Source organism: Schistocerca gregaria, chromosome 3 (assembly GCF_023897955.1).
Source record: "Schistocerca gregaria isolate iqSchGreg1 chromosome 3, iqSchGreg1.2, whole genome shotgun sequence".
In the NCBI taxonomy this organism is placed as follows: Eukaryota; Metazoa; Arthropoda; class Insecta; order Orthoptera; family Acrididae; genus Schistocerca; species Schistocerca gregaria.
In genome coordinates, this window is record NC_064922.1 from 617,303,465 (window position 1) to 617,326,263 (window position 22,799).

The 22,799-nt window shown below is 44.3% G+C and overlaps 1 protein-coding gene across 1 annotated transcript in view; it reads left to right on the forward strand.

The window, feature by feature from the left end:
* The window catches only part of LOC126353855 (NADPH--cytochrome P450 reductase), a 178,932-nt gene that overhangs the window by 94,374 nt on the left and 61,759 nt on the right, over window positions 1-22,799 (forward strand). Inside the window, exon 3 of the mRNA XM_050003021.1 lies at window positions 6,833-7,022. Coding sequence (XP_049858978.1) covers window positions 6,833-7,022 — 190 coding nt within the window. The remainder of the gene's footprint in view (window positions 1-6,832; window positions 7,023-22,799) is intronic.

Genomic DNA, 22,799 nt, shown 5'->3' on the forward strand with positions numbered 1-22,799 from the left:
ACCCTTCAACAGCGTGTTCACGACCCCTCTGACGCTATTCGGAGAGGGACAAGAACGGAACGTTGGAAAGAGTGCGGCAATCGATGATGCGAAGGGTCAACGCGTGCACTGCATTCCATGGAGACCGCTTTGAATACCTGTTGCGACATGGATGCGATGTAGCTCTGTACTGTGTTGCAGGACGATATGTTGTCTTTGCACGCACACCATCCAATTCCGGACACGTGTTGACAAGACCTTTTCTCCTGCATTTCAAGTCAGGACTCTGTCCCTGCAGTGTGTCGCTTTCATTAATATTCACCCTGCAAAGTGTGTTTTAAATTCCTGTTACTAGCTCCTTGAGGTTGTAGACGAACTTCGTAGTTAAAATTTTGATTAGGGAGCCATACCCTAAAACGTGCTCTTTGGATGTGTACTAAGTTTGAAGGACCGATGTTTTGGCTGTCGAGAAGGGCTGTTGGTCCTATGCTCCCACGCGTTTGTTAGCCGTGGGCGTGACCCCTCATAACTCACTGGCCCGGCTGCCACACTTCTGTGTTTACATAATTACTTGGCGGCACCTGGAGGTCAAGCACGAGGCTTGGAAACTGGTCGCACAATAAAAAAAGTTACAGGCAAGTGGATCGGATTTTTATTCTATCAAAAACGTTATATTCTATTTTTGCCCCATCCTTGTCAGAAAGGAGATGGTGTTAAGTCATTAATAACGTCGGGTTTGTCAGCAAGTTAAAGCTAATAAAAAGAAAATACTCTCCAACATAATACCAGTTAGGTAAGTTTCATACACGTGATTTGCTGCAGGGTGAGAAATTGTCATGGCCTGTGTTTTCTCTGGAAACATCAGTTCGACAGCCACCTTTATTTTGATGGTTTATATTTAATTCGTTGTGAGCACTTCGGAGTGGCTGACACAATCTCGAACGCTCCTGCATAAAAATAATGCATAAATAGTCTCAGCATAAAGATACAAATTCTGGTAAATTATAACAGTATTATACCGCCATTAATGTAATAGACGATGGGACATAAATCCATACAGAGTATGAAGTAAATTTTAGTTCACAAGTAGTGAAGTTATCTCTAAGTGTTAGAAATTCTTTTCTGAAAGTTTTTATGTGGAGTTTAGGCATAGATGGAAGTCAAACGTCGACAATAAACAGTTTAGACAAGGCAATAGAAACTTTTGAAATGTGTTACCATTAAAGCGTGCTTAAGATTAGATCTGTAGATCACGTAATTAATGAGAAGGTACTAAATAGAAGTGGAGAGAAAAGAAATTTGTGTGAGGATCTGACTAAAACAGGGGGTTGATTGGACACAGTCTGAGACATCAAGGGATCAACAGTACTGGAGAAGTAAAAATCGTAGACGAAGAAAATAATGAACATAGAATGCAGATTCAGAAGGATGTAGGTTGCAGTAGTTATTCGGAGATGAAGAGGCTTGCACAGGGTAGAGTAGATGGAGAGCTGCGTTAAACCAGTCTTTGTACTGAAGAAGACAACAACGAAGGTTCTGTTTTATTACTCTAGTTGTGGTGTGTGTTTGGTATTCTGTATCTCCGCATGTCTGTGTTCCCAGTGTGTGCCTGAATAATGCAATTGGTGTACTTGTGTAAACGGTATCTGATAAAGAGGTGCCAAATCCATCAGGAACAGTGGTAACGAAAACTCTGTACTGCTCTAAAGTGGTGAATATTAAACGCAACAGCAAACCAGCTAAAGAAAAGAACCTTGTCGACGTGCTATGCAAGGAAAAGCAACTATGCTAACCACATCATACACCAAGTGTGAGCAACTGTGATCCACTAAGAGCAATGCGGCCACATACGACTAGAAAATAAAACTTCCGTGAGGAGACGACGAGAGAAACCTACTCAATGACTGAAAAGAGGCTATCATCAAAAATTCGTTGTGAATCTCATTCTTTAAATATCACAACCACCGTCAGAAAAATCACTTTATACAAAATATAATTTTACCATCAAAGTAATGAAATGGTAAGAGTGGTAAACTTATAACTCCTGAGTCCTAGCTATGTAAGTAGATAACTTTGTTTAATCACGTCTCAACAACCCATCAAACTAACTTACCCGAACCGATAAAAGACAAAAATCGTGCTAAATATTTCCCTTTCTCGAATTCGTGGTAAATTACGCGCGAGCACGCAATTCAGCAACAACATCGCCAGACTATCTTTACACTTCTGAATTTAATCTTTATAAATTCGTATCTTCAAAAAGCAACGTCCTCTGCGTCTCTATTTCTGTGACCAGCTTTTTACTTTCATACCGCTCAACAGCATGACCAACACCTAACTTCCACTTAGTTTTCAGTGGCCATGACAATGCTACTGACAACCAAAGATCACTTTGCTTGTTACCAGAATCTCTTTCGGGTAACGTATCGACCATTGAAGACTTCATATTCATACACTGGATATTTTTCAAATAGAAGTATATGTCGAATAAAAGAGAGCTCACGTCATCTTCATTGAATACCAAAATTAAGCTACACTACTATTTGTAAAAAGTGAAACGCTCAGGAGTAATGATGGCAGCACGCCACGATAAGAGAACGTGTAGAACAACGGAACCATAAGAAGTGATTTAAATCGCAGAGAGGTGGCGTGCATGTGGGTCCAACAGCGTCCTCTTTTGTGTGATCGGAGAAGTCAGTGTTACGAAACGCTCAGCCGATGTGGAGCCATCACAAAAATGGAAACAGGTAATAAAGTGCCACTATGCCTCGCCGACATCACAGGGTGGAATATCGGCATGCGAATGCATTTGAACGTGGCAGAATGATTGGTGTCAGGGAGGCGGTGTGTCGTTCCGTAGCACTGCAGCTCGCACAGGGCATGTTGCGTCAGTAGTGAGGCGTATGTGGAACCAGTGGAGGGAAGAAGGCCGTACACAGCACTGATGTTTACATGGGCTCCAAAAACCGCAGTACGTAAATCGATTTTACAATACCGCTTTTGGTTGGTCATGCAAACCCTCAAAAACAGTCTGTAAATCGGCTTCTTGCTGCCGGTTTTCCTCTTCCACAATAGATTTTCGCTACTGTGTAAAAGCACAACTGAAGCGCTCTTGGGCTGCTAGTTAACGACTTGTTAAAAAAAAATCAGCTTATATAGACGGAGTGACTTTTTGCAGTGTGAAGGAGAAGTAGAAATATTACTGAGCATGAAGCTACTTCTAATGTTTAACCGATGAGAAATAGCAATTGTGCCGGCTACGTCAGAAACTGGAACAGCTGATTTCCAGACGCCGTATTTGAATGGGCTACCAAATCCGCTTCAGGCCTTAACAAGTAATCACGACAGCGAAAAACGCTTTCCGAAATTGTTTGAGACTCCCGAAAGATGTGTCGGATGTAAACGTAGTGACAGTGTACTGGATGACACACAGTAACGGACGGAACAGCTTCGCCTACAATATTAGCGCACCGTTGGGATACTGCGACGGGTGTAGGCATTTCTGCGTCGGCGGTTTCACGCCGCCGCCTGCGCGCTGCCCTAGAGGAACGCATGACATTGTAGTCAGAGGCATTGGTGGGTGCTGGTTGATGAAAGCTGACGCAATGGGCACGTGAACGCTAACACTAACGCGCTGAGTGGCAAAATGTACTGTTTTCGGACGAGTCCAGCTTATCCTGCAATGATGGCGGCATACCTTATCGATGCCGCCGTGGTGAACGCATTCGTGCAGGCTGTATTGTTGAGCGGCGTGCGGACAAACGCAAAGTGTGATCGTTTGGGGGCGCCATTGCTTATAATGTGTGATCTTGCCGCCTACGTCGCGAGGGCAGTCTGAGCAGCTACCGCCACATCAGGGAGATCCTACAGACCGAGACACTGCCCCTCCTGCAGACGGTTCCACATGCCGTATTTCAGCAGGACAACACCTAACCACATGTGGCGAGGAATGTGCAAGCCTTCTTCGAAGAATTGCGTGTATCACTGCTTCCCGTTCGTCTAACATTTCGCCCATCGAACATGTCTCGGAAACAGTCGGTCAGCAACTTTTCCGTTTAGGTCTTCCTGCAGTCACAGTTGATGCTTTGTGGACGCGCCTACAAACCGCGTGGTCAGTAGCATATACTCAGGCGCTCTTTGATTCATGCCATGACATCCAGCGGCTCTGATTGCAGCACGAGGTGACGCTACTATATACTGATTTTCGTCATCACAGCGGATGTATAGATCTATAATCCTAATCATTGGTGTAGTGTCATGTCTCCAATCGGTGGAATAAATTTCATTGTGAACACATCTCTCGATCTTGGTGTTTCACTTTCTTCAAAGAATAATGTAGAAACCTTAGACAGTAGCCATGGACTCGAAGGGAGTGAAACTGCCCAGACGGAACATTATCTTTAAACCACATAATCTAAATAATCACTAACATTTGCTGGTCAAAGCAGAACGTGATCGATTATTGTTATCTCTTTGCACTTTCTTCCTGAGAGCGTATTGTTTCTATATTACTTCTATGACGAAATTCTATTATTAGCTTGCAGATTACGTAACTATTTATCGCGTCAACTACATTATACCTACGTAGTGATTAACCTCGTTTAATGTTACGTAATTAAAATGCTAACGGCCTTGCCTCGTGGAGCACCTGCTCCCGTACGGTCACCGAGGTCAGAGACGTTGCGTGTGGCCAGTGCTTGGATGGGTAATCGCCTGCATACGCCACGTGCTGTTGGTTGCTTACACTTCGTCTTTACGGCAAAGGGGATGAGGGGTGTTTGCATCTAGTTCTTGAACACTAAACTTTCCTCCAGTGTCCTTCTCCGCGGTATCTCATGAAGTGAGATGGTCCGTCCGTCGGATGAGGACGATAAACTGCGCTGCATCGTTGGTGCTGTTGGAGAAGAGTAGGCTATATGCCGGCACAAGAATTTCCCCCTCTCCCTTCTCACATAATTATTATTATTATTATTATTATTATTATTATTATTATTATTATTATTATTATTATTATTATTATTATCATCCAACACAAGACGTGATATCACACTACACACACCCATTAGTCGCCTCCACTTACCACATACGGCACACTTCAACACACTTTTCATCTTCGCGAAGGAAGGTGCCATTGTGCACGAAGGATAGAAAAACCTTACCAATTAGTCTACTTAACCTTTCCTTCCAGGTCTCACAGCCAACAATGCTGTACGCCATTTTCCACAAATTAATGGTATTGTAGTGCTGTTACAATGTAATTTGTCAAAATTTGTATATTTATGCTGAGAGTCACTCTTTACGTAATATTTTTACATCATAGCGCATGAAAATGGAGGTGAGCCCATGAAACTAGTCACAAAGGATGAAATATAAATAAACACAATGACAGTTAACCGTGGGCCTTATGTTTTCAATAATATACTTCATCAGTTACGGAATCAGAAATAAAATTTTCTTGGAAAAGAATGGAGGAGAAGGTGCAACTTCACTGTTGGAAAACGATCGCAGCAAAAGTTGGTAGATATGCTTCTACGTCTGAAGGTATCCATTCATATTTCACGCCAGTCGCACAAGAGTGGCGCTATAAGGATGAAAATCAGGTTTTTTAAATAGACTCTGTAACGGTCGTTACTTTTGAGATTGGGCATGGTGAGCTGATGTTAATCAAGAATGACCTTAAGGCGACAAAGACGCCACGATCAACACCTCATCGAATTTTAACGAGGTCATGTAATACGGCGACGGGAAGCTGAATGTTCCTTCTGCGACATTGCAGAATGACTTGCCAGGAATGTAGCCACTGTACATGATTGCCGGCAGCGGCGGTCAGGGGAATGTAGGGTCAAAAGACCGGTCTCCGGACAGCCACGTGGCAGTACCGGGAGGGAAGACCACCGTGTTCGACTTATGGCCTTGGCGCATTTTACTGCCACTGCAGCAACAGTCAGAGCAGTATTTGTCACCACAGCGACAGAACGAACATTTCAAGAGCAGCTCCGTGCCAGGCGCCCTATAACGTGCATTCCACGGACCCCATTCGCGAATTCAGTTGTCAAGGAAGAGCTCATTGGAGGGTACGGCAGAGGTCTGTTGTGGTTTCTTATGGAGCTGGTTCTGCCTCGGTGCCAGTCATGGCCACTTGTTGGTTAGGAGGGGGCCACTTCAGGGCCTACGACCAACCTGTCTGCATGCTAGACACACTGGACTTACACCTGGATTTATGGTGTGGTGTGCTGTTTGGTATGACAGCGGAAGCACTCTTGTGGTTATCCCACGCACCCTGACTGGAGATCTGTACGTCGATCTGGTGATTCGACCTGCTGTGCTGTCATTCGTGAACAACATTTCAGGAGCTGGTTTCCAACACAATAACGCTCGCTCACATACCGCTGTTGTAACTTAACGTGCTCTGCAGAGTGTCGACATGTTGCATTGGCCTGCTCCATCATCTGATCTGTCTCCAATCGGTCACAATGGGACATCATCGGACGTAAACTTCAGCGTCATCCACAAACAGCGCTGACCGTCCCAGTATTGACAGACCAAGCGCAACAGGCATGGAACTCCATCCCACAAAATGACACCTGCATCTGTTTTGCATTCAACATTCTGGCAGTGACACAGCTTATTAGTGTACCAGCATTTCGCATTTGCACTGGTTTATCTCGTGCTTACATTACGGTGGGAGCTTGCAGTGTTAATCAGTTAATTATGTTACCTAGACAAATGTATTCGAAATTTCATTTCTGTACATTGTTTTTTTTTGGTGTTGCAACTTTTTTCCGTCCATGTGCTTTGCCAATATATTCTGTGAGCGGTAGGAAGGAAAGGTGACTTGGCTCGTTGGTTGCAGACCAACGGCAATGACGGCTCCCGCGTCTGACCAGTCGTTCATCCAGAAGCTGAAGACGTCGGGTCGCAGCCTGGTGGTGTTCTATGGCAGCCAGACGGGCACTGCAGAGGAGTTCGCCGGCCGGCTCGCCAAGGAGGGAGCGCGCTACCGCCTCAAGGGCATGGTGGCGGACCCCGAGGAATGCGACATGGTCAGTGGCTGGCACTACAACTATCTTATTAGAGAATTAAGCTATAATGTAAAATTAAAAAACCTGCCTCCATATTTCCTGTGTTGTTTCCCCCTCCCCTTCCCCTGCCGCGACCCCTCCTCCGCCCCCCCCCTTCCCGCTCCATCTCGAGACGAGAAATTGGAAATTTGTGGTAAGTTCTACTGCTGAGACCATGGGTCCCTAGGCTTACACTCTACTTAATGTAACTTAACCTAGCTTACGCTAACGGCTACCCCGCGCGGCGTCGAGACGACAGTCGTACGGAAATTACTGAACATTATTCCCTCTGTGCAGGAGTAATTTAGGTCCCGCCTTGACCAGTAATTATTGGTGGTCACCTAGATAGCAGTGACTGTTGGAGAAGCTCCTCCTTTTGAAGGACACCATAGACGAAGTGTGGCTATAAAATAAAGGGACCATTGCTGTCAAACATTTTCTTAAAAAAAAGTTAATTATTCTCACCCTCAGTATACTACCCTCCTCGCTACGCGAATTTTGGATTGATGGAAGCAGTGCTGGAAGTCATTCTGTGTGAGCTTGTTGATGACGCGTACCGCTGCAACAGACTGGAATCTCTTTCCTGTAATGCAGATTTGATCTTGGGGACTATGTAAGTCATAGGGTGCTTTTTTTTGTTCAGGCGAATAAGGTGGACGGTCTAACACTGACATGCTTCACTTCACGAGAAATCGTAACAGATAATGAGACGGTGCGTAGTCTTGATGTAGAACACACGACTCGTTCTTTCACAATTATTGTCCTTTTTTAGGGTTCCGTACCTCAATCGGTAAAAATGAAACCCTTAAGGGATCGCTTTCTTGTCTGTGTTTGTCCGTCCGATTGTTAAAAACTTTATCAGGAACGGTTAGACGTATTAAGTTCAAATGTCGCATACTGAGGTATACGGTCCTTTGACTACGTTTTAAATGTAGGCTTCTAAGTAAATGCAATCGAAAGATACGGCCATTTGTCACATATGTTAATTGTCGCAGTCACTCCATTGGCCAAGAATCGTCAAATCTGGCAAGAAGCAATATTTCACAATACAACAAAACGAAAAAATCCAGAAATTGTAAATCTGTAGCTGTACGACACGAAATTTTGTCTTTACTTATCTAACTCAATTAGTCCATCTTTTTTCTCAGGAACAAGTAGGCGTGTCAAGTTGAAATTTCACATACTACGATCTATAGACCCTTAGCTGCTAAGTCAGTGCAGCCAAACCTTTTGGGACATATTTTAATACTCCTAAACTCACTCATCAAAGCCTACAGGGTATATCCCATTGACCTAGAATCATGAAATTTGGCAAGAAGAAAGATGTCACAGTACACGTAATGGAAGAAAATTGTTATTTTGTAATTTTATTACACGAAAAAGTATTTCTTTTATCATTAGTTATCTGACGTCAAACTTGAAATTAAAACAATGAGTAGTTCTACGTTCATAAGTCAAAACATCAGGCTTGGAATGACTTTATTGCTCATATGACGCGTTTCGGGATTCGTCCGTCATCAGATATCCAGGAACAATTAATATATGTAGATATGGCGTTTCAAGTTGGATGTGAAACCATGCTTGCCTGATGTTTGACTTTCACCATTGCTACCCAGTCAGCCTGAATGGAGAACTACTGATTATTGTAATGATGGTTACTTGCCTCCTGCATGACTTCAGCACATTTACATTACCGAAATTAAAATATTCTCGAAAATCTTGGAATACCTGGGACCGATATCTCGCCGATAATAATCTTGATAAAAGACAAAAATGGTAGAGTTTGTCGAATTGTCTATACACATAATTTTGTACGGAATCCTTAGTGCGCAAGTCCTATTGGCACACGACCGATTTGTTCTTATTTGCTTACGGAGTTAAGCAGGAACGTTAAGGTACTAATGTCATTAATAGTTTGACCTTCAGGAACCCAGTGAAGATATACCATTCCATGAATACCGCAAAAAAAAAAATCGTCATCGCTTTGACTTTTGATGTGCTCATTCGAGCTTTCTTAGCTCTCGTGAAGCTGGGCCTTTCTAGTGCACGGATTGGTGCTAACTCTGTGGTTTCGTCACATTTTATCACTCTGTCCAAGAAATAAGAATCATTTTCACCTATATTCAAAGTCAGTACAAACATTTTCGCGGGTTCTTTTCGTTCGAAAATGAGTATTGTCGGCACCAGTTTCGCTCGGACACTTGTCACGTTAAGCAGACTATGTAAATTTTGCCTTACGCAGCCTTCATCAGTTCCTACGGTTTCAGCAATCGATCGAATACTTAACTGGCGGTGAGATCGAATATTACCTTTTTTATCGATGTTTTAATCCTTTTTTTCATGTTGGAGGGCGCCCTGGGCGTGAATCACCTTCAGTGTCTTTTCCGGTCTCGCGGGGTAGCCGGGCGTTCTACGGGCGCCTTGTCACGGTTCGCCCGGCTCCACTCGTCAGATTAGTCCACCCTCGGGTATGGGTGCGTGTGTTGTCCTTGGCGTAAGTTAGCTTAAGTTGGATTAAGTAGTGTGTGTAACTCAAGGGACCAATGACGTCGGCAGTTTCGTCCCATAGGCCATTACCACAAATGTCTTCTCGGTCATCTTGAAACCGCTTGAGCCACTGAGAAACTGGTGTATGTGATGCAGTCTTCACCATCTACTTCATTTTAGTAGAAGATATGTTTCAGTAGCAGTTTTCCAAGTTTCATGTGAAAGTTGAAGACAATCATTACTCTATTATTATACTTGTATTTTTTCGGCAAAACAAAATAACAGCTGACACAAACGAAGCCCACGGCCGCGCTGACATGTCTACAGACTCCAGAGAATCCGCATTAGACTGAAAAGCCTTCACGCTTCACAGATATTGCTCGTTCATTTCTCGTATATGTGTACTTACTTTGACAGTATCAGTCCTTAACTTTATAGCCACACCTCGAGATCATGGGAGGTAGTTAGCGCTTAAGACCAGTCACGTAATGGCAACGCTGGTGATACACACAACTTTATGTAGGAACGGCTGTTCACAGTGGCAATATAAAACAATGCCTACCCTGACAGTCTGCTGTTTTCTTGCTTGAGCCTAGCATTCTAAACGCGATCCAATAGGGTCAACCAGTGTTTTTGTTGGTATCCTGGAGCAGTCGACACGTGTCCACCGCAGCTGACTTCCCAGACAACCGCAAATCACTGTCTGCACAGCACTCAGAGGCTAGGTAATGCGCCATCATGCTGCAATGTAGTATTTCCTCATTGCTAGCATTTGTCCCTCTCTCGTCTCTACCGTACAGGGACTTCATTGGTTACATTTTTGTAATTTGTATTTCAACTGATGCATGATAACGTGTGTACTACACACTAATCCACTCTGTCATCCCGATGTGAGTGCTTAAGATTCGTTTTCTATTGCCTTGTAAGCCTCAATGCAGAATATACTGCAATGAAAGAGTGCAATCTTGACTGACAGTGGTACTGCCCTGCCTGTTCTTGTACATTTCCATTACTAGCACCGAATAGTCAGTGTTTAGAGTGACTACTTGAATAACAGCTGCGCAACTTCGGCTGGAACTTTCCCGATGGCCAAAAGATTAAGTTCCTCCTGCAGTCTTGCGCTGCCGATTTCTTGCTCTCCTCGACGAGTACCATGACTCGATGGTTGATGGCCGTGTGGGCTACGCTTATGCTCATGCGGACTATGTCGACCAGCGCTCCTTGCCGGGAGGCTGCATTGTTTACACCGCAGAACTGACAGTCATTTTTCGTGCCCTTCAGCGTATTCGTACCAGCACTGGAGAGTCCTTCGTCATTTGCAGTGACTCGCTCAGTAGTCTGCAGGCTCTTGACCAGTGCTACCCACGCCACCCCATTGTTGGTGCCATCCAGGGGTCCATTCTACATCTACATCTACATGACTACTCTGCAATTCACATTTAAGTGCTTGGCAGAGGGTTCATCGAACCACAATCATACTATCTCTCTACTATTCCACTCCCGAACAGCGAGCGGGAAAAACGAACACCTAAACCTTTCTGTTCGAGCTCTGATTTCTCTTATTTTATTTTGATGATCATTCCTACCTATGGTTGGGCTCAACAAAATATTTTCGCATTCGGAAGAGAAAGTTGGTGACTGAAATTTCGTAAAAAGGTCTCGCCGCGACGAAAAACGTCTATGCTGTAATGACTTCCATCCCAACTCGTGTAACATATCTCTCACACTCTCTCCCCTATAACGCGATAATACAAAACGAGCTGCCCTTTTTTTTTTTGCACCCTTTCGATTTCCTCCGTCAATCCCACCTGGTAAGGATCCCACACCGCGCAGCAATATTCTAACAGAGGACGAACGAGTGTAGTGTAAGCTGTCTCTTTAGTAGACTTGTTGCATCTGCTAAGTGTCCTGCCAATGAAACGCAACCTTTGGCTCACCTTCCCGACAATATTATCTATGTGGTCCTTCCAACTGAAGTTGTTCGTAATTTTAACACCCAGGTACTTAGTTGAATTGACAGCCTTGAGAATTGTACTATTTATCGAGTAATCGAATTCCAACGGATTTCTTTTGGAACTCATGTGGATCATCTCACACTTTTCGTTATTTAGCGTCAACTGCCACCTGACACACCATACAGCAATCTTTTCTAAATCGCTTTACAGCTGATACTGGTCTTCGGATGACCTTACTAGACGGTAAATTACAGCATCATCTGCGAACAGTCTAAGAGAACTGCTCAGATTGTCACCCAGGTCATTTATATAGATCAGGAACAGCAGAGGTCCCAGGACGCTTCCCTGGGGAACACCTGATATCACTTCAGTTTTACTGGATGATTTGCCGTCTATTACTACGAACTGCGACCTTCCTGACAGGAAATCACGAATCCAGTCGCACAACTGAGACGATACCCCATAGCTCCGCAACTTCATTAGAAGTCGCTTGTGAGGAACGGTGTCAAAAGCTTTCCGGAAATCTAGAAATACGGAATCAACTTGAGATCCCCTGTCGATAGCGGTCATTACTTCGTGCGAATAAAGAGCTAGCTGCGTTGCACAAGAGCGATGTTTTCTGAAGCCATGCTGATTACGTGTCAATAAATCGTTCCCTTCGAGGTGGTTCATAATGTTTGAATACAGTATATGCTCCAAAACTCTACTGCAAACCGACGTCAATGATACAGGTCTGTAGTTAAATGGATTACTCCTACTACCCTTCTTGAACACTGGTGCGACCTGCGCAATTTTCCAATCTGTAGGTACAGATCTATCGGTGAGCGAGCGGTTGTATATGAGTGCTAAGCTCTTGAACAGCGTGGTCGTTCGGTGGTGTTCATATGGACCCCGGGACGCGTTGGGATAGCGGGAAACGAACTCGCCGACAAGTTAACCAAAGAGGCTACCCGCAAACAGACGCTGGGGATCGGCCTACCGGCAACTGATCTCCGAAAGGTTTTGCACCGTCGGGTCTTCGGGATGTGGGGAGACGAATGGCGCACTCTGTCTGCACCTAATAAGCTGCGGCAAGTAAAGGAGACGACTGTGTGGTGTTCCTCCATGCGGGCCTCTCGCAGGGATTCTGTTGTTCTGTGTAGGCTCCGCTTTGGTCACTCTTGGCTGACGCGTGGTCATCTGCCGCGTCGAGAGGACACCCCCCCCCCCCCCCCCTCATTGTCGCTGTGGTGAAAACATGACGGTGGCCCATATATTGTTGGAATGCCCTCTTTTAACCGCCCTCAGGCGAACTTTTAATCTCCTGGGTGATTTATCGTCTCTTTTAGGTGACGATATCTCTATGGCAGATCGTGTTTTAAATTTTATTCGAGCAAGTGGCTTTTATAGGTCCCTCTAATTTTATTGCGTCACCCTCTTTTGTGCTGTATATTTTATTTCTTTTTGTCTTGTAATTCGACTCCACCCTAATCTTTTAGGCTGGATGTTTTAACGTGTTGCAGAGTGGCTGACTCATCCTACTATTTTCGTGATCAGCCAGCCACAGTCCTCTGCTCTACAGTTTTAATTCCTTCTGTCTTTCTTCTCTGGGTTGTTTTTGTTGCTGTGCTCCGTTTTCTGTGTTGTCTTACCAATGACCTTAGGGCTTTCCTTCCCCCGGAATTTTTATTTTAGTGCTTCGCCTGACTGGTGGATAGTTTGCAGTTTGGTCCCTTTAATCTTTAAACCAACCAACCAACCAACCAATAACAGCTGCCAAGTAGGATCGCGGCACAGCCTTTCATAATCTTCATTGGGTTTCATTTGTTACCTGAAGTGCTCGGTCGGCTAGGTGTAATACCGCAGCATCTCGCTCTGACGATAGGGCGTAAAACATGTGGCCATGCTTATAGGAACACCTGCCTTCCGTTACTCGTAAAACTACAATAGAAATATGGGATGACAGAGAACGAAACAAAAGCCATCCACTTGCAGTTAATTCGCTACAGGATGTAGCGTCAATAACTAACAATAAAGCACGAGAGAAAGGAAATTACATACAGTAAGGCGACAGAACTCATGGGATGCCTCCTAAAATCGTGTCGGACCTCCTTTTGTGCTGCTTAGTGCAGCACCTCGACGTGGCAGGGACTCAGCAAGTCGCTGGGAGACCCCTGCAGAAATATGCTGTCTGTATAGCCGTACATAATTGCGAAAGTGTAACCGGTGCAGAATGCTGGGCCTGAGCTAACCTCTCGATTATGTTCCATAAATGTTCGATGGGATTTATGTCGGGTGATCTGGATGACCAAATCATTCGCTTGAATTGCCCAAAATTTTTCTTCAAATCTATCGCGAATAATTATGGCCCAGTGCCATGGCGCATTCTCATCCATAAAAATTCCGTGGTTGTTTGGGAACATGAAGTCCATCAGTGGCTACAAATGGTCTCCAGATCCCAAACGTACCCATTTCCAGCCAATGATCCATCCTGTTCGATGTAAACACAACCCACATCATTGTGGAGTCACTACCAGCTTGCACAATGCCTTTTTGACAACCTGGGACCATAGCTTCATGGCGTCTGCCGCACACTCGAATCCTACCACCTGCTCTTACCAACTTAAATCGGGATTCATCTGACCTGACCACGGTTTCCAGTCGTGTGTGGGATCCAACTGATAAGACCAGTAGCTGCAGGCGATGTCGTGCTGTTGGCAAAGGCACTCGCCTTGGTGGTCTGCTAGCCTATTAACGCCAAATTTCGCCGCGCCATCCTAGCCGACATGTTCTTCTTACGCCTCACACTGAATTCACTCATTGTCGCTTGTCTGTTAGCACGGACAGCTCTACTCAAACGCCGCTGACCTCTGTTCTTAAATGAAGGCCGTCTGCCACTGCGTTGTCCGTTGTGAGAGGGGATGCCTCAAATTTGGTATTTTCGTACACTCTTTACACTGTGGATTTCGAAATCCTGAATTCTCTACCGATTTCCGAAATGGGATGCCCCATGCATCTAGCTCCAACTCTGCGATCAAAACCTGTTAATCCGCGCCGTGTGGCCCAATTGGCGTCGGAAACCTTCTCACTTCAGTGCAAATCACAGCTCCGCCAATGCACTGCCCTATTAAACCATGTGTACGCTGTTCTAGCCTAATGTGTATATGTTTATATCGCCATCCCATGACTTTTGTAATCTCAGAGTACAACTGATATTTCAAAATTCCTTTTTGTCTATATGCCCGGAATTTGATGTCGAAACCACATATTACAAACGTTCTCAAATACTTGCGTTCAGCAGCATTTTCTCTTCGTATAATTTCTGATCTACATCTACATGGATACTCTGAAAATCACATTAAAGTGCCTGGCAGAGGGTTCATAGAAGCACCTTCACAATTCTCTATCATTCCAATCTCGTATAGCGCGCGGAAGGAATGAACACCTGTATCTTAACCGTACGCGCTCTGATTTCCCTTACTTTATCGTGGTGATCGTTCCTCGATGTCAACAAAATATTTTCGCATTCGGAAGGCAAAAGTTGGTGATTGGAATTTAGTCGCAACGAAAAACGTTTTTGTTTTAATGATGCCCAGTCCAGATCCTGTATCATTTCTGCGACACTCTCTCCCATATTTTTCGATAACACAAAATGTGCTTCCCTTCTTTGAACTTTTCGATTTACTCCGTCAGTCCTATCTGGTAAGGATCCCACACCGCGCAGCAGTATTCTTAAAGATGGCTGACAAGCGTGGTGTAGGCGGTCTCCTTAGTAGGTCTGTTCCATTTTCCAAGTGTCCTGCTAATAAAACGCAGTGTTTTGTTAGCCTTCCCCACAACATTTTATTTGTTCCTTCAAATTTAAGTTGTTCGTAGTTGTAATACCTAGATATTTAGTTGAATTTTCGGCTTTTAGATTAAACTGATTTATCGTGTAACCGAAGTTTGAGTTCGTTTTAGCACTCATGTGGATGACCTCACACTTTTCGTTATTTAGGGTCAACTGCCACTTTTCGCACCATTCAGATATCTTTTCTGAATCGTTTTGCAGTTTCTTTTGATCTTCTGATGACTTTATTTGTCGGTAAACTACAGCGTCGTCTGCAAACAGCCGAAGACTGCTGCTCAGAGTGTCTCCCAAGTCGTTTATATAGATAAGGAACAGCAAAGGGCATATAACATTACGTTGGTGAACGCCAGAAATCACTTCTGTTATACTTGATGACTTTCCGTCAGTTACTACGAACTGTGACCCCTCAGACAGGAAATCACAGATCCAGTCACATAACTGAGACGATATTCCAGAAGCACGCAGCTTGTGTGGTATAGTGTCAAAAGCCATCCGGAAATCCAGAAAAACGAAATCGACGTGAAGTCCCTCGTCAATAGCACTCAACACTTCTTGTGAATAAAGAGCTAGTTGTGTTTAACAGGAGCGATGTTTTCTAAACCCATGTTGACTATGTGTCAATAGACCGCTTTCTTAGAGGTAATTCATAATGTTCGAACGCAATATATATTCAAAAATCCTGCTGCATATCGACGTTAACGATATGGGCCTGTAATTTAGTGGATTACTCCTACTACCCTTCTTGAATATTGGTGTGACCTGTGCAACTCTTCCGTCTTTGGGTACGGATCTTTCATAGAGCGAACGGTTGTAGACTGTCGTTGTGGCCGAGCGGTTCTGGGCGCCTCAGTCCGGAACCGCGCTGCTGCTACGGTCGCAGGTTCGAATCCTGCCTCTGGCATGGCTGTGTGTGATGTCCTTAGGTTAGTTAGGTTTAAGTAGTTCAAAGTCTAGGGAACTGATGACCTCAGATGTTAAGACCCATAGTGCTTATTGCCATTTGAACCATTTTTGAACGGTCGTATATGATTAAATGTGGTGCTAATACATCAGCATACTCCGAAATGAACCTCATTGGTATTCAGTCTGGATCAGAAGACTTGCTTTTATTAAGTGATTTAAGTTACTTCACTGTTTTCGTTGATGAAAGCATTAGAAAATTAGATTAGCTCACGTCATTCCATACATTGGTGCCCTGTAGAATAATTTTCTGGACAACTCCACGCACAGACACGAAGTATTTATTGCACAGAGACATTCTGTAAGCATACTACCTCGTGTCCATTCTCAGACTTCGTGAAGGTAAACTGTTCATAAAATTAAGCATACTTACAACAGCCTCAAAATACCTTTACTTTCTTATGAAGTTTGTTAGCATTAATAAGGCGCAATCCGAAAATAACAGCAGCATTTGTAAATGTAACACTAGCAACAAAAATTGCCTCCACTGACTATAGTTTAACCTTATTCTTGGAAAGAAAGAGAAAAGCATGCAGCCATAAAAATATTTGACGTACTCCAATGAGAGTTAAAGGTGCTCGCAGATAATGAAAGTTTTAAAAACTATTTTAAATTATTTCCGCTCGCAACTCATTTTTACTCCGTAACTGAAGCTGACAGGGAGAGGTACACTAAACCAGAGAGAGAGAGAGAGAGAGAGAGAGAGAGAGAGAGAGAGAGAGAGAACGTCGCAAATTGCATTTAAAGGCGTTTACTAGTGCCTGTAAAGGGAAGTCAAAGCCACTCACATTATTTTATGCCAGTGGCTGCTGCTAGCAACACCTGCAGAAAAGGAAGTGCTCAGCTTTCGGTAATCCAAACAAATTGGCAGTATGCAGCACTACGCTGTCACCTACATTAATGAAAGAGCCGTAATCAGCAAGTTTCAGATAAAATGTTGTCGTTACTTTTTTTGAGCTGGGTGTCTATAAGTCAGGGAATCCCCAAATTGATGGTTACCCATACCTGTACCGTATTACTTCGTTAAAGCAATAAACACATGAAGGGAAGAAAATTTTAAATGTTTTCAGTACGTGTTAACACTTAATTTTGCGATTGCTTACAGCCTTGGCGAACAAAGCAAAATGTAGTTGCTCGGAGTTTTCTACTGTTCGTACCTGGCGATAAGTAATGCATTACGCTTCACAACATCCCATCACAAAGATGGTTTCTTTCCGAACCGTACGTGACTGTATAATGTGATTAGAATACCCATGTGAGAGTCACAGATACTACCCCTGCGGTGTGTGTGTGTGTGTGTGTGTGTGTGTGTGTGTGTGTGTGTGTGTGTGTGTGTGTGTGTGTTTTCAGATCACCAAAGTGCTGTCGGACTCTGCTAGTACTTGGATGTGTCAGTGTGCGGTTCTACCGAATGCTGTTGGCAAGTGGGGTGCACTCAGCCCTTGTGAGGCCAATTGAGGAGATACTTGAGAAGTAGCGGCACCGGTTATGAAGACTGACGTACGGCCGGGAGAGCGGTGTGCTGACCACATGCCCCTCCAGATGCACATCCGGTGAGGCCTAAAGGCTGAGGATGACACGGCGGCCGGTCGTACTGTTGGGCCTTCAAGGCCTGTTCGGACGGTGTTTGTTGTTGAGTTCAGTATGTTTAGCGTATTTGTGTAATTTCTTGGGCAGTAATTTAATAATATATGAAACAGAGTGGTTGTAACACAGTATTTAGACACATTAGACCATACTGACATGAAAGTCGTGTGCGGGAGCAGCCCGTCTGCCTGCGAGTAAACATAAATACGTATCCACCATAGATTTAAATTAGTTAAAAATGGGAACGTAGGGAATACATGCTGTTTTCTAGAACCACACTCATTTTCTGAAGGACAGGGGTTCAAATATCTACCAGTTCATCGCAGTTCACGGTTTTCTAGGTTTCCCTAGCGGCTCAGCCATCTCGCCTGTATGCTGGAATGATTCAGCAGATAAATTTCACGGCTGATTTCATGTCGTGCCCTTGTCCAACTGTCCTAATTCTTCCGTTGTGTTGACCTCCGCGTTCGTTAAGTGTGTCCTGTGCTCTATAGCAATGAAACCTTGAGCGTCTAGTGTTCTGATCTTCAGTCCGAAGACTGGTTTGATGCCGCTGCACACATTAATCTACCTTCACTTCCGAATACAAGGGGTGTGAGAAAAGTAATGTCTGATTTTCTTTTCTATCAGTTTTTTTAAAGCAGCAATGTTCAAAGTAATTCCGATCGGGAGTGGTACATCAGCAGAATCTTTGTTCAGTCTTGGTAGCTGCCTGAAGAGCTTCAACCGCTAGGGCATTCTTTTGAATGTTTTCCAGAGCCCCAAAATTACATTCTTTTAAGACATTTTTCACTTTTGGGGAAAGAAATGCGTCACAAGGACTCACGGGTGAATAGGGGGGCTGTAGAACAACAGGAATGACTTTTGAGGAGGAGGGGGGGGGGGGGGGCGTGATGGAAGTGGCCTTGTGACAATGAGGCGTTGTCAGCCGAGTCATCGCGTCCTTCTGCCCAACGTTTCGACACTTTTCCTACTCGTCACATCCAGTTGAGGTTCATGCCCAATTCATATCTTTATAGACGATGGATCGCATGCCCCTCTGCCGCGTCCGAGCCGTTGCAGAAGAGGCAGTGGAGTTTGAGATCCAACGTCTATAAAGATACTAGCTGGACATGAACCTCGTCTGGACTTCGTCTAAATGTGACGAGTCGGAAACTTGTTGAAACGTTGCCGCAGAACGACGCCTTGACCTGGCTGGAAACCGGAGAATAATTCGCCGAGAAAGCCTGTATTCCCATACAGGACACTGAGTATTTAAAAACAGATAACTTTAATAAAAAAGTATTAGGTCCACCAGCACGCTGAATATGAAAAACACTTTAAATAAATGGTGCTTTTGATGAAATACTACACTCTTTAACACTACCTAAAAGGCACACAGTAGCGACACAAGTAACTCAGTACTACAAACATTAAGCTTATTACTAATTCACGAGCAAAGGGAGACGAGGAAGGATCTTTATTTTTAGTAACGCAAGAAACCTCAGAACTTATACTAAACAAAAATACGCTAAACTGTACAGCTTGAAGATACTGTTTTATTTCACAAGGAACCGACCGCGGTGGACGTGCGATTCTAGATGCTTCAGTACTCAACCGCGCGACAGCTACGGTCGCAGAATCGAATCCTGCCTTGGGCATGGATCTGTGTGATGTCCTTAGGTTTAAGTAGTTCTAAGTTCTCGGAGACTGATGACCTCAGATATAAAGTCCCATAGTGCTCAGAGCCATTTATTTTACACGACACTGCATACCTGACGAAAGACAACACATGCTGCCTGGGGCCACAACTAAGAAAAAGAAAGCCGTGAAGAAAGCGAATGATTGAAGAATGAAGACGTCCAAAAGCTGATCGGGCACAGTATAACATTCTCCCGCTGCAGTAATCAACATGCTGAATAGCCTTTACCAGTAGCTAAAATGCTGTTGAGCGCCACCAACAGTAGTCCGATTAAAATTACTTGGTAGTTGACACTTCCCGCGTTGGAGCTGATTTCTTCCAACTAGAGGGCTCAACGTCACTCGCGAACCGTTCGCCATTGCCAAACTACCACAACAATTAGCAGTTCGCTTTTTTCTTGATGTGTTTAGACCCCAAATCGTGGATCTGGCACTTTTATTTCGTATTTCATCAAACATAATAACCCCCCCCCCCCCCCCCCCCCCCCACACACACACACAAGATGATAGGCGCTTATGGCCTCAGTTTTTGTTACTTCAAACAAACTATGCTAATGAAATACGCACGCTTCATACACAGCACTGGCCCATCACAGAGATCGGCTTACGTTGGCACGACATTGCCAGAACCAGAATTTTTGAAGGCTACAATTCATCGTTGCGACTGGCTCACCATAGTTGTAAAAACAACTTCCTGGAGCAGCGTTGTGGCGTAGCATATTCTATTTTTTTTTTTTCATTTGGAAGCTGCCTGTGTCGCCTATAATGTGCAATCAAGTGCCAAAGTGGACTGCTCAGCAATTGGTAACGGGCAGCTCATGAAGCCAGTGTGGGAATACTTTCAGGTAATCAAATGATAGCGAGAAATTAGTTCGCTTTTAGCGTTGACTCAGATTTTCTTCTGCCTTGATTTTGCTCGTAAAGGCTAGCTTTAATCGCCGTGAACATAGCGATAGTGATTTTAGTTCTGCTGCCGATTTTTGGCACCCGTTTCCTCGGATATATTGCACATCACGAGGTCGTGATTAGCTTAGGCTACGAAACGCGTCGGCTGCCGCAGTGCAGCCATCGGTTACTGAAGATCAACAGTGGACAGAGCGTCTGCACTTCCGACATACCTCGCAGCGGCAACTTCCAGTATTGCTCCGAGTTATACATTAACAGCATTTGCGAAGTGATCCCAATTTTTTTTTTGTCACCTAAAACCGAGCGGTAACCAGTAGCTGATGTAGCAACACTGTACCGGCAAGTGACAGACGCAAACCGTCAAGTAATTTTAATCAAATGGTTCTAAGCACTATGGGACCTTACACATGAGGTCATGAGTCCCCTAGACTTAGAACTACTTAAACCTTATGAACCTAAGGACAGCACACGCACCCACGCCCGAGGCAGGATTCGAATCTGCGACCGTAGTAGCAGCGCGGTTCCGGGCTGAAGCGCCTATAACCGCTCGGTCACAGCGGCCGGCGTAATTTTAATCGGGCTATAGCAAACAAATTCCACTCGGCCACTTTCCGTAGGCTAATTCCACTGGCAACAATGCTAGCATGTAACCGTCATTTCTACATAATTACAGCCTTATCGGAGGGTAACATGGATAGCTTGCACCAGCGCAACGTCCTCTGTACACAGCTTTATATATATTTTTTCGCTGCTGTGTACGGAGCTAGCTAACTAGCCAGCCAGCTCGGCGCTGCATGCATGTCACTAGGTAGAGTACTCCTGCTGTTTTCCCGCGGCGCACCGAGCCTTCACTCCGTACTTCTCGTTCACCGGCTGAGTGATTGCTGACTGCCGACCGCGACCACCAGCCAGTCCTACGTCCACCTCTTCGTCGTCCAAAGAGAATGCTCAGTCGCAACAGCATTTGCAGCGACACTTGGCTGGAATCGATAACCAGATTCGTTCCCCGAACGGCTCAATGACAATGTTTAAAGATCTTCCTTGGCATTATGGTGGGGAACAAACTAGTGCAAGGTCGACGCTTGTTGTGGAATCGACTCGTGATCTTAGAGGCTGTTGTTCGGAGACGGAGAACGGATTGTGATAAAATGGTCTATTGCTGAGAGACTGTAGGGTGTGTTGAGGCGGTAAAAGCAGTAACGAAATAAAATAAATGCCTTGACCACCCCTGGCTTTCGAGTAGTTCATATCGGATGGGATCAGACAATCAACAAGCCAATCTTAGATGTCAGACTATATTAAAGTATAAGTTTTGAACGAGACACAGGGACGGTTGGCTCAAGGACATGCTGTCTTTCGTGACCCAACTCTTTTTTTACGTTTGCAGAAGTTGTGTTTCAAAACAGAACTAGTATCCTAGTCATTAGCAGTACCTAAGATAACCCTGAGACGTAAACGAATGTGGAATGAACAAAATACGAGCTTGTAGATTGTCAGACCAACTTTGTGAGTGGATTCTTAACGCAGAGAAATCTTAAGAAGTAAAAGTAGCTTCGGTTGTACATCACATGGGTGTTATAGAACCATCACTGAACACAACACACACAGATTGCTTACTGGATAACGTTGGAAGCTCTATGATTCTGTTCTAAGGCGATTCTGATGTGTGTAGACAAGTTGCAACGCCATAAAGTTGTAGTGGCAGTAAGCCTAAAATGGCGGAAGAATCCGTTATTCGTCTATTGCAAGACTGCCGATTGATGTCTGGACCCTGACACGACCATTAAATATATTGGAGCAAGCCTACGAAGTGATGAAAAGTTGAACGACTGTATAAAACTAACAGGGGGAAGGCAGATACCAGACCAAGATCCATAGGGAGAATTCTTAGAGAGCGTATTCCGTCTTCGAAAGAGTTATAAAAAATCTTCGATGGACCGGTACTTGAATATTTATCCTCAGTCTGGAAAACTTATGGTGTATGATTCGTGGAGAAAATAGCGAAGACCCAAAGTACAGCAGCGCGTTTTGTTAGGAGTTTGGTGTAATAAAGACAAAAGCGCCACAGAAATGCTCTCCAACTCCTGTGGCAGTCACTACAGAGTCACGGTGTGATTTAGTCGTAAAATTCCCGAAGCGTACGTTCATAGAAGTCAGCTTCATATAACTAATAATACTTATTACTTTCTTGCTGTTCCAGTTTTACACATGTGGCTCGATGTGACTGACAAATTGTTTGCGCTCAGGTTATCACAGACCGAAATTAAATGGTTGGTGTAAAATATTGTGGTACGAAACTGGACTAAATAGAAAAAAATATTGCTTCCTCGTACACAGAGATTGCGAAAAGAAATT